Raw genomic sequence first — 13450 nt, forward strand, 5'->3', positions numbered from 1 at the left:
ATGAAAAACTTTCGTAGGACGTATTTTCTTGTAAAGTTCATATTTACTGAGATATCGCACTTTGACGCACTAATGAGCAACCCTGTATATTAACATTCTAAAGTGCTCAGTAAATGCTGTCTCAATTTTATACTATTTCGTCATGTCAGGTTATATGTTGGAAAAGGGATTTTTAACGAAAGCCTAATTAAAACTATGTTACATTTAAAAACATAGTTATTTATGGATTAAACAAATGCAAGTAAGATATTTTGAGCTTTTGAGGAGTTGTCCAAAGGTACATTCCACTATGCGTTCTGCGTCCTTACTTTAAAGACTTGTCACAAAGCGCTGCATCCGCAAAATTTCCATCGTTCTAATGTAGCTTAAATCCTATCTTTCATACAACTTTCCTCTGGATTTAATGCGGTCTCGAACTGGAAGTCTGAGGGTTGATACAAATTTATTACCAGCCTAGACTCGTTTCCTAAGCCTTTATATACTTACACCCAGTGGAAAAGGGTTTAAGGAAGGTCCTTTATATCATAATATATAGCTATATTTTTCTAACCCCCAAAGAGTTATGAATTATTAAGTTCTATATCGTTGCAATTAATTTCCAACACGGACCTGTGGATTTCCTTTTATGTCCTTATGAGTCAAGCTGATTAACGAGTTGAAGTGGGTATTTTTATATCTCGTAAGAATTTGAATAGGCATTGCTGAATGTCTGAGGTATTGCGTGCCTAAACTTTCGACTTTCGTTCCAGGTACACAACTCTCTAGTTAAAATGTTGTTAGTTTAAATCGAAGGAGACCCGTTCGGACGGTTCGCCGCATTATATTTTAAAGCATTAGCTTGAAGACCTTTTTGATTAGGGACATACTTTTGTGCGCGTTTTCGAAACTTTTGCGATGAAGTTCTCAAGGAAAGTCCACTTGGAGTTGCAACGAATAAACAATGTCGCACGTTAGAAATTAGGGTTAACAGCTGAGAAATAAACGCGAAGTGATTATCAAAAATGTGCAATCGGAACATGTTTATAAGATCCCCGTTTGTTAACGGGAATAAATCGGGAAGAACTAGAAGGTTTAAATTATTTGGAAGAGCTAAGGTGTATTTTGCAGACAAATGGCCTACAATACTGGTAAGTTATTTATATGTATGTTTATAAGTTGAATATGTTAAAGGGTTCTATTAATCTTACAGTGGAAGACATTAATGTTACAATTGTGTTCTTCTTCTTCTTCTTCTTTCTGTGTCGAATGTTGGCGATTAGAATAACTATGCTTATTCTGACTTTGTTCACAGCAGTTCTAAAACGTTTTGTAGCGGCTGAAGACAACAATTTTCTTAAATTTTGTAGTCACAATATTATTCTCCTGTCTGGACCTCTACTTCCATGTCCTTTCGCCTGCCGCATGAGTTGCAGTGGGGTGTATCGTTGTTCGTTGCGCATTATGTGACCTAGATATTCAAGTTTCCGACATCTCACAGTATTTAATATGTCCAGCTTTTTGCTGTTTCTGAGTAGTTGTTCTTTCTTTTTGATTTGTAATGTGGTCAACCGATGATATTTTTGAAATTTTTATATAAACCCTATTTGAAATAAATCCAGACTTTTCATACATGCCTCTGTTATTGTTCAAAATTCCACCACATACACAAGGCCTGAAAAAACGTAACATCTAAGTAATCTTGCTCAGAATAGGTATTAAATAGTAGAGCACACATCCCTAACGTACGCCTCTCTCTATGTTAACCTCTTGTGTTACTTCATTATCCACCCCTATATTTGCTGACTGGTTGTAATAGAAGTTATGTATAATGCGAAGATCCCTTTCATCCAGGCAAGTATTCGATAGAATTTTCATTAATTCGTCATACCTAATTGTATCAAAGGCTTTCCGGTACTGAACAAAACAAACATATTCGTCACAGTTAACATCCCTGCAGAATTGAAACAAAACCTTGTTGGCAATCAGTGCTTCCGTTGTACCCAAAGCGTCCTGGAAATCAAACTGAGTTAGTCATTTGATCCTCGCATCTTCCCAATATCCTTATATGTAGAATCTTCAGAATATAACTCATAAGGGCTATAATTCTGTAATCCTCACATTTTGTATCTTGGGAAGAGTTATGAACGTGGATTTGAGCCAACATGACGGTATTTAATCCGTTTCAAAGATTTCATTGACTATTTTGAAACTACAGTTTTTCATCCTTCATTTATTTAATGGCAGCGTTGGTTTCTTTAAGCATGATTCTAGCTCAACTGTTGCACTCGATTTTACACAGACCATCTCTTCTTTCGTCCTCGATGCTCTGTTTCACGTATCTCTTCTATTTATCTTTTAATTGTTTTTATCAACAAGTATTTTACCCCGGTCATCTGTAATAATAGATGTTCTTTTAGGTTTCCACAATCCTACTGCTTACTTAAGAGGAGATTAACGCAATCGTACTTACTCTATCAAAGTTCTACCTCCTTACCTTGAGCTTCGAACCATTTGCCTTTGGCTTTTCGGATGACCTTGCTTCCTTCGGTATCTGTCTGATTTGTATTTTGCAATCTTCTGGTTCTTAACCTCCATTATTTCCTTCATGATTTGCAAAAAATCTTGTGAAATAGTTCTTTTTTACGACCATTGATGGTTTTGGGTACTTATTGTTCCTACTTAGTAGTAGTAGTACTTAGATTTCCTGACTTACATCTCGTATTTTCACCATATCTTCATCGATTTTAACTTGATCATTTATGGATTTTATGTTACCCCTCAGAGAGCTTCCTGAAGATACATTTGTTCGCATATCTTGGCCCAGTTACAATTTTAATTATTTTTTAATCTAAAGGATGCGTATATGACATTATACGACTTGTAAGTAAAAAACCGCAAGAAAATGCGTCTATTAATTGGTACTAGAATTCGGCAATTCTCCAAACTGAATCGAACATACAGAGATTGATTCATTTGCATTTCGCAAACGTTTTAAATTGGGATAGAGTATTGCAACCTTTAACAAGTAGACAGGAGATTTCAATAGGTAAAGTTGGCTCTAATCCTTTACTAATTGAACTCAGACAACTGATATCACAAGATCACTATGTAAATTATCTCAATACGATTAATTTCTTTAAAATACTGCTGCCACTAACATGTTTAAGTAACATATTTTCAAGAGGCTTTGTTATTGGAATATTTACTGCTGTTGACAAATTAATGAGTGGAACAAAGCAAGATTTTAAATATATTTATTGGCAAGAGAAGAGACATTTAGAAACATCGAAGATGTAGGCGGAGTGAATTGAATATACGTAAAACTGCACTGTAAAGCGCGAATTCGATTTTATCCGTTTAAGTCTGAGACTCTCTTTTAGAGTTGGTTGATTTGGGAATGATCCCACTAAAATGGGAAATATTTACGCCATCGAAGTTTCCAGTAACAGTCGTAACCCATTACTATAATTGTAAATACCTTAAACTTTTTTCGTCCTCACTAAGGTCGAGTTCATTCAATCCTTTTTTCTTATTTTTGAAAAATAACATTTCGTGTATCGTATGGAATATTAAAATGTTTTCATTTTATTCTTTTGTTTCATATTAAATTTTGAACCACTTGCAGTTCTCCATAGAGCAAAAATTCGGATTAAACCCACATATCTACTATTTTATGAAACGTAAAGTTTTGTTAATCGTGAAGAGTTTCACTATCTATTTTAACTCGTTTACCACATTAAATTTTTAAGACCCTCTTTGCACGGATTTTATCGTCTACTTTCCACTGAGGAAGTCAAATCAATCAATTGCCTGTATTTTGAGTTTGGAACTAAATGCGAAATACTTGTCTGATGGCCAGAAAATTTATAGTTTAATGCATTTTCCTTGATCTCACTGCAAATGCAATATAGTCCTGTCGATATTGCAGCAAAACTGGGAAACTTCTAAGATAATTAAGAAAGTCGCTCTGAATCTTGAGTTACGGGAATTGAAACTGCTGCAACCACATTTTCATTTATTGACAATTAATATCGTTAACTAGCGTTTCCGAGTTAACGTAATCGGTAATTTAATTGTAGTCAACACAGCTCACCGCAACAAGACAAATTGATATCAGCTACCCTCGAAGTTAAAACAACTAGATTTATCAGTTTGGAACCCGGATGATTCTGTAATCAACGGATATTTAACAAATGTTTTAAACCAGTATACTTATATTCAAGTATACCTACTTGTATTGTGATACTTTTTTAAAAACGTAAAAAACTAGTTTTTTTCACACAAAAATTATTTGATAAATTTTGAACAATTAATTTAAAAGCAGAAAATCTACAGTTATTTGGAATGATTGATTGATGAATGTAGAGATTGTTTTTGGTAACATTGGAATTGGCAAACATACATTTATATTTTATTCTTTAGCAATTTCTAATCTATCGCCAGGCTGCTATTGCCATATGGTTCTACAATTTTCAATGCTAACACCTGATCTGAAAATGTTGAATTATTACGCCTGAAACAAACAACAACTCATTGCGGAAAACTTCTACCCAATCATCACTAAATGAACGTAACATTTACTAATAAATTCATTAAAACAGCTGTCACTAACATATAATGTCAGGCCCAGCGGACTGGTAATACCAAGTGCTATGTTTATGCACTATCATAAATTTAATTGTGTTATCATAACCCAAAAACCCATATTTTTTTACTTTTTTTTCACTTTACTTTTGGTTTTGATTTAGTCATGAAATTATATTTGTAATTCTGGATTCTTCTTTAACTAGTTGTTTCAATTTACTCTGGATTATTTATTTTATGTATATTTTTATTTCTTGTAGAAATCGTTTTCATATATTTATTGATTTTCTATGGTCAGTGTACATCACATTTAGGGAGTCAACGGGGATTTAATAATACAGTAATAATGCGTCGGAATCAAAAGCATTAAATGGTTCAGTAAACTATACAGAGTGTCCAAAAATAAGTTGGTAATCTCCCGGATTCTATATATTTTCGTCATTTTCTTACTGATCTCTCCAAGAAAGACTTTAAAAATAATGTTTAAACTTACTTTTAAGATAGTTGGTACCTATAATGAAATTGTTTTGCAATATGATTCAGAAAGCTTACATTAGAACAATAAATGAAAACAAATTTGTCTTATAAACTTTACCATGTACGAACTAGACTCAAGACATTAAGATCTCTTTTCATCATAATTAGCCATAAAGGCACACGAATTGTGTTTGAAAATCCGTGGCATCTTTAACAAGCAAAGGTGCGTTGTGTCCTCCACAGCTTGAACGGTGAATCATATAAAATAACATTTCCTTATACTAATTATGTTAAAATGTATTTCTGAAAACGGCTTTAAAGGCCTGCATCTCCGTAGAAGGCGATCGTAGATAGAAAAAGTTATATGAAATTATCACACTGTGTTCTACCCGAATTCGGATGCTCGCCCGTTTATTCTAGGACATCCTGTGTATTCCATACAGTGTTTGGTTACTGACTATTGTGCCTAACACGATAAGACTTATTTGTGCTGCTGCAGCAACATATTTAACTAACCTTTATTTAATTATTTCCATTAAAACGAGAATTCTAGAAACGTTCTAGACAAATAATTTAGGGTAGAAATGATTAGTAAATTTTACCGGTGAATTTTGCAGGAATTCGAAACTTTATCTTCACATTTTATATCCCGTGTTAAGTCGTTTTAATGAAATGAAAACGTTGTTAAAATGGCTTCCAGCCAAACAATTTTGATATAAATAATCCACAGCAAAGTCTACAGTCAGAAAACATGAATGTTTAGTATTTGCATTTAACGATTGCACTAGTTGGAAAAATATCAAAACAGCAGCATTCTAATCTATCTATTTAAAATGTTTTAAATTGCTCTGAATTCTTGTTCGGTTTGCCACTTAAGAAAAGTTTCCACGTTTGAAATAATATTCTACTTGAATGGTTTACTCTCTTTGAAAACTACTGATACCTAATTTGTTCATACTACTTTCTCAATAACTGCGCCGTTTAGTTTACGTCAGCTTCGTTGGAGCTATGCAAGCGCGTTTTCTTGGAAGTTTGCGAAATGAGCTTAAATCATTCAAGATTATTTCGTGCAGCAAAATAATTAACAAATTAACATTTAGTCGGTCTTTTTGAAATTTCCCTAATTGCTTTCTCGAAAATAAAGTTTTTGCTTATTTTCATATTTTATTTGCTTGCCTTTTACTAATAATGTCTCTAATTGTAGTAAGTAAGCAAAAACTTATAATTTTATTTAAAACGCAGCACTTGTGACTATCTTTAGCGCCAGATTCATACTACATAATTACACCGCATGAAATACAACACCTGAATAGAAGTGTACTAAGTGATTAATTACTAAAAGTGAAAAGTTGCTTTAGTAAGTTAATTAGGGATTACAGGGAGTCATTCTTCAATGAAATGAATTAATTCTAAGACATTACTGACAAACCAGGAAAAGTTCCTGTACTGATAATAAAAATGGTTAGTCTAGTTAAATATTTATTTGAATACTTGATTGATGCAATGGAGATTGAGGATATACATTTTAAATGGATGTAGTAAACAGTTAATTTCTTTTATTGTAAATTAAAACGTAATTTTCTTCGCAAACTGTTGTAATATTCTTCCATTCAAATTGTTGATTTAGGCAACAACACTCATTGACTTTCTTAAAAACGTTTTCATTCGTTTTAAGATTACAAAAAATCGTTCAGCCTCTGGTGTTGTCAAGGGAGTTGTTGCGACAGTTTATAATCATTTTTAGTCTTCTTCAACGTATCTTCTAGTTTACTATTTAAAATTTTAGATGGGGTACATTCACAAACACTATGTTTTCATTGTTTATAAGTTGAACTTGCTAGGCGGTGCACAAGAAAGTCGAACAAAAATTCGATACCGGCAAACAACCGATACTAATCTACTGCTCAATAAGGAGGTGAGCGCTGGACCAAATGCAGAATTCTACAATTGCCGCTTTACTTGCTGTTTTTTATGATTTATTACAATGCAAATGCCAACAAATTCATATTATTTCGGCTTTATGGCTATAAAAAAATACTTAAATATATAATAGTTTTTGGCGCAGGGCTAATGCACCAGCCACCATTGCTTAGATGTTCATGAATACCTCGTCAGACGGTTTTTCACCCTAATAGTTTTCATTTTAACTTAAATTATTGATATTTGATTAATAAATAATTTTACTACAGGTTTTATAAACTCATTTTTTCTCGCTAAAAATAGTGATACAATCAAGTGTGTCAAAATGTAAAAAGGCACCAAATGGTTTTGATTTACTCGGATAATATAACAAACGAAAATAGCTAACTAAGAGAGTAGTAGAAAATAGCTAACTAAGTCATTAAGAGAACTTAATAGACATTAGAGTAGCGGAACGTCGATAGTTAAACCTCATCTATCTTACTCAAGGCAGGTTCTGCTTTTTCTGCAGTATTGCCAGTAGAATCATTTGTTATATTCATGTGAAACTTATGTGTAAACAGTCTTACGTTCCGAGACTTTTTCATTTAGCTGACGTATTCCCTATTTGTTAGCTGAAGTATGAACATTTTTCAAAATTTCTGTTTTAACTTTACTTAGCTTACTTTACTTCAATTTTTAATGTTACAAAGTGTTTTTGTTTTTTGGTTGCAAGTTGCAGGTAATAAAGAATATTTCAGTGATGCGTAGAGAATTACCTACCTACCATAAAATATTAGCAAATGACAAATCCTACGGTCTAACAGCTAAAGCGACCTATATTAGGTTACGGTAAGTTTGCGGTTCAAACCTAATTAATTTGGTAATTAGTTTTCGTAAAGTCTGATGATTCTCATCCGAACAAGGCTTATTGATCCTAAACATTTCCATGTTAGACCCTACCAGTTGTTCTCAGTTCGAATAATAGAATATCATTTCAACCGTCTGTTTCAGAGTGGTTCTTTGAAGATTGATAATGTTTATTTGAAATAATCGAATAGCTTGTTACTACAAGTATACAGGGTGTTTCAAATCTAAGCAGCATACCAGTGTAAAGATTATTAAGGCGGACTGCAAAATTAAAACATTTTCATCAATCCCACAATTAACGTAACTGGATTCCTGATAAATGTCCAATCAATGGTAGGACCTCTCTAAAATGACTTGTACTTCACTTGATATTCACCGCAAAATTTTCAATATTTAATAAGTTTAGTCAATAATCCTTTTATAGTTGGAAAAGCTATTACGATACATTTAATTCATTATTATCGATCGGATTATGATTAGTAGGCTTACAATCCTGGTCTCGTAGGACATTTTCGAAAAATTTTAGTTTTATTTTACCAGTTCAAAAATGAGTTAGAAAAAGTTCAACAGAGGTTGACAATATCTCGAATATGATTGTAAAAACATGGAGCAAATTACTTTACTTACTTACCTGACTGTGTTTTAATAAAAAGCAAAAAACCATTTATATTAGTATTTTCTATTAATATATCTATCTATTATTTTAGTTTATATAAATACGTTGCAAATACGTTGACCAATGGCGTAAGTTACTAGAAATATACTTACAAGCCATATTTGATCTCTGTTATATTTGGTCTCTAACAGTCATATTTGATCTCTGTTCAAATGCTTAAAAATTTTGCGTTTCTGTTTAGCATTCTGAATTTGAAACCTCCATGTTGGGATGGAGACCAAAAAATCAAAGATCCTTTCACACTTAGAATAAATCCAGTAATAGAGTAATGTACCTACGACGCCTATGGTTGGCGGCCAGGCGAGTTGCTTTTCGGGTTATGCTACTCTTTGTCAATATATCGATCGGTACCTACCTTTAGTAGGTACTTATCCCTTGCTCCTATTTTTTATTAATAAATCGTCTGTCGAAATAATTCAATGTTGCTTCCAAACAAATCGAGATTTATGAATGACTTGCTTTGTCTCTTTGTTAATTTCTTTGGTTTCAATCTTATCCATGTGTAACTTCGAAAAGTTTGTTGTTGTACACTTTACATGCCTGTAGAAAATTAAAATACTGTCCTTTTGAAAATAGGGTTTGGAAGAATGCAGAACGAAATAATAGATACAACTTAGTGTTCTAAATATTTGTTTTAAATGCGGATATAAAAATCTCAGTTCGGGCTTATAACAAAATAGTATTACATCGACTTAATACAAAATCCTACAAGCAGAATAACCCTCTATTAAATAGTTATTTTGTTTGTTAGTGTGCAGCTATTATCTCGTTTTCCAGATAAACATAGTTTTTTAAGTTTTCACAGCACGTCTATGACTATTATGAAAACATGTTAGTTAGTACTGTTTATTAGATTCTATACTCAAAGAAGTTTAGCTAGGACAGATCTACCTAGTTCTTTTCTAAGTTAGTTAAGAACATTATACAAAATTTATCAATGCTTTTGCTTACATTTTAAGAGCCAAAACATGGCGATTTGCCAAATCTTGATCCTTAAATTTTGAATTTAGAGGCCCCGCATCGAAGGGTAAAGAATATTGCTACCCTGCATAATGTAGGAATAGGTACAAAACGTGCTTAGCTCTGAGTACATACTACATGGTAGCGTCTAGTAGAGTTCGAAAATTAGCAGAAATAGTTGACATTCATATGTGGCAATTAAACTAAGGTCTAACTAAAGGTATTTAAAAAGGATTATATGTTTAAATTACAAGACAGTATTAATTAAATGCTGTAAAGTGTAATTGCATGTAAAGTGTTTAGGTATAATGCATGTAAAGTGTTTAGGTATAATAAAGAATTCATTATATTGGGTTTGTGCCTAGGAGATGCTGTTACCCTGAGATCGCGCAAAAAGTCAAAGTGTGAAGAAAATTTTATGAAATGAGCAGTTATTTTTTCGATTTTTGCATCACCTTCAAGGATATAGTTATAACATATGCAATACATGGTCTTGCATTTGTCGATGTGGTGCAAGTTTAACAATATTTAATAATAATGCGCCTTATTTCATAATTTGGCTTTGACAATAAATAATAAATTCGATTTCCTAGCTCCGAGATCCGTGAAAAACAATAACACTTTTTAAAAACATTACGTACAGATATTGTTTTTTATATAATTTTCCTTCTTACATGCTTTCACAAATTTACGATTTATTTTTGAAAAACTTTGAATATGCATTTCATGACCCTAGACCAGCAATCCAGGTTGGAAGTTAAAAAGAAATCTTAATATAACTGAAATATAGTTAACTGAAACTGTTCAATATCTGGTCCTAAAAATTTTGCGCGCTGTCCGAAACCTTTTATTGATGCAATGTTCAGTTGGCAATGCGAACTTAGATTGAAATTAATGACAGCTTATCCAAATGTACATTATTATATTATACGTATTATATTATACGTAAATTCCTACATCATATAGAAAAAGATACAGCACAGAGATCACATCTGTTTCCTCCGTCTGGATTATTATAGAGAACTCAGGCCTCGTATATGGACGCCGGTGAATTCTTGCACAAATAGGGTGCATTGTTAGCCTTCCAATGCAAACACTTATCATGTTGTCAGCGGCGCATTCAGAATAGATCGGAAAATACCATTCATAGCTCCCAAGAGCCACTTTGCAACTTGATAAACCTACCTTTCTACATTATTACAATGTAACACGGTTTCCTCGAAAGTGATAATGTTAAGTCTGGCATTCTAACTGCAAGTGGTATTTTATAATGATAGCTGCAAGTTGGTGTCTGTTCATGTACTAACTTCTACACCAAAGACTTAATAGGTATTATGTGCTATTTTACTATACCAAGTCTATTTAACTTGCAATTTTAAAACTTCTATATTAATTTGTTTACACGAGTGCTAGCTCATGTTGGATGGTTCGAGTTGGTTTAAAAATGGTTTTTACTTGGTGTTTCTCCAGTATCTTGCCGATATATATACCAACATTGAAGTTTTTATGTCGAACTGTTTAAAAAAAAAACAACAAAAACTAATATTTTTCGGCATTTTGGAGATCAAATATCTTAAAAATGGAACCTCAAATTTAAAAAATTCTCAGGAAGACCCCCTATAAAATAGGAGAACACGCTGTTAAAATATTTTAACACATTTACGGAACACCCTGTATAGATCAGGAAAAATTGGCGAAGTTGACAAATTTTGCAAGTATCTAACAATACTTACTTCATCTTAATGAATATTGCGTTTTTATAATTTGTATTCGATTAGATTATACTTTACGGTAGTTTACTATTTTTCATAAATGAGAGCTGTGTAAAAATGACGAAATTTAAAAATCTGTATATCTTTGAATGGCCTTATTTAATATTTTTCCAAGATTCCTGATTACCTAAGCTTCAGTTCAAAAAAAATATGAAGATTCATAGATTAGATCAAAAGCTGTTTGATTTTAAGACCAGAAAAACCAAAATTGACCGTATGGTTGACCTTAAATTTTAATATTTTTCCGAAAAGTTTTCCTTGCCATGGGCATTTTGAAAATGAATGTTTTAGAAACGGCCAGGGAAAGCTACCTGCTTCTTTCTTTTGGTTGGAGGAAAAGGGGGAATTGGCTGTATTTCTTGTATACCAAAGTTTAACTTAGGAGCGTTTTTATTTACTTTCAAGTTCAAATATTTCAATTGACTAAACTATTTTTTTCATGGTTTTTCTCAAAGCGAATTTATTTCGCGACTTACATATAAGACATATTGATGGAATATATATTGAAAAAATTGGTTTGAGTTAATTAAACTATTTGAAAATTAATAAGTAGTAATAAACGCACCTGGGAAGCTAATAAAACTTTCAGGTACGCTTACAGGTCTTACGCTCTGTGAGAAATTCATTTTCAAAATGCCCATTGCAAGGGACACTTTTATGTGCATCAAAAAATTAATATTTTCGTATCCAGTGTGGTAAACGTGTAATTAATATTGGTTGGAAGTCGCATGTGGACTGAGAGAATTGAGTTTCGAGTTGTACAACGTTGTTTTTTTGTTCGTATATATCCTAATATATTAACAATTGTGTTTTTGTAGCGATCCTAGATTTAACTTTGATTATCTTTAGCATTCACCAATACCGCGAAGAAACCATCTTTCAGTATGCCCTCTCTGCTATCTTTTACATCAACTTCTTTTGCTGTTATATGAATTATGGGTAAAATGAATTTATACTGTGATGATATTCCACTCAGAACTTTCAAATTTTCTTACTTTCTCCTCGGTATTTCCGTTTAATTTTGTTTGAGTTTCTTTTGTCTAACTTTTTTTCCTTTTTCCTAATTAAGCTTGATGCGATTTGATTATTAGCACAATAAATATACATAGTATACGCTAATATGTACCATTAGCTGTGATTTGTAGATAAATATCCTTAATGCGTTATGCAGTGTTACTGACCATTTTAACCCAGGTCTTCTTTTTCAGGGCAACGATAGCTGGCAAGGAAATGACACCGATCAAGTAAGTTCAAAACTTAATAAATTTAACTGTATTTAATAGTTCAAATTATTTTTAAACGGATGCATTGGTTGCAATTCGGTTTATCAGAACTAGTAATTTCCTTTTCTGTAGGAAACTTATAAATTGACGTTAAAATAGTTTTTGATCAAACGGCGAATGTCTTGGAAAAATATGTGTTACTAAACGTGTACTCAAAATTAGATAAGTAATCAAAGCAAATACCGTCGTTCTTTTTCGTGCATGGTTTGCTAGATCAGTGTCCATCTATGGATCAGTGATACTTTATAAGCTAGATGATATCGTGCCGGCTATTTTATTATCCTTACGTGAAATTCAACGTAAATATTTTGTATTCAATCCTGATTAATTTCAGAAATAAATTTCCTCTGTATGATCAGATAATATTGTATAGGGTGATTCAATATAATAGGGAAAAATTTGCCAGGGTGATTGACTGTGGAAGGCAAAAACTAGTTTAGTTATGGAATTAGGGTGTTATTGCATTGCAAAAACAGTGATAAACAAAAAGTTTTTTGGTTTATCTAAGCTAAAATTTTGTCAAAGTCTTTTCCTAACTGACTTTTTGAAGAACGCCCGTAAAGACATTGAGAAAATTTGAATCAAGATCATTTGGAACATTTAGAAACGGATTCTCTCTTATACCTCTCGGATAAAATCAGTTGATTCCAAACAAAAATAAAGCGTAAATTATTCTTTTGTATTATTAATATCAGTGTTTTCAATGTTGCTTTGCCGCATGAAGTTTAATTCGCTAGACAATTTCCTAGCGCTTCGTTTGTAAGAAAAAAAATCATTTGTTTTTGCCCATTTGTATCTTCCTATTGATTGAGGCTTAAAATTTTATATCAAACTGCTTTCTATTTTCCACACGGGGATTATCGGGGGTAATACCACGAGTGCTTTGAAATTACCGATAATTTTTCACGATTGCATGTTTTCCATAATTTCACGAGTCCGAAGGACGAGTG

At 32.4% G+C, this 13450-nt stretch overlaps 1 protein-coding gene across 11 annotated transcripts in view; it reads left to right on the top strand.

The window, feature by feature from the left end:
- LOC109533899 (disks large 1 tumor suppressor protein) overlaps nucleotides 1-13450 on the top strand; it is a 476297-nt gene that overhangs the window by 366138 nt on the left and 96709 nt on the right. For 10 of the 11 annotated variants that reach the window (XM_048670186.1, XM_048670185.1, XM_048670184.1 and 7 more), the window contains one exon: nucleotides 12426-12461. In XM_048670186.1, the coding sequence (XP_048526143.1) occupies nucleotides 12426-12461 (36 nt within the window). Of the gene's footprint in view, nucleotides 1-986; nucleotides 1128-12425; nucleotides 12462-13450 lie in introns of those variants that run through there. The other variant, XM_048670194.1, reaches the window with a different exon arrangement.

Source organism: Dendroctonus ponderosae, unplaced genomic scaffold, assembly GCF_020466585.1.
Source record: "Dendroctonus ponderosae isolate FM_Combo_2020 unplaced genomic scaffold, Dpon_F_20191213v2 Dpon_F_20191213_1, whole genome shotgun sequence".
In the NCBI taxonomy this organism is placed as follows: domain Eukaryota; kingdom Metazoa; phylum Arthropoda; class Insecta; order Coleoptera; family Curculionidae; genus Dendroctonus; species Dendroctonus ponderosae.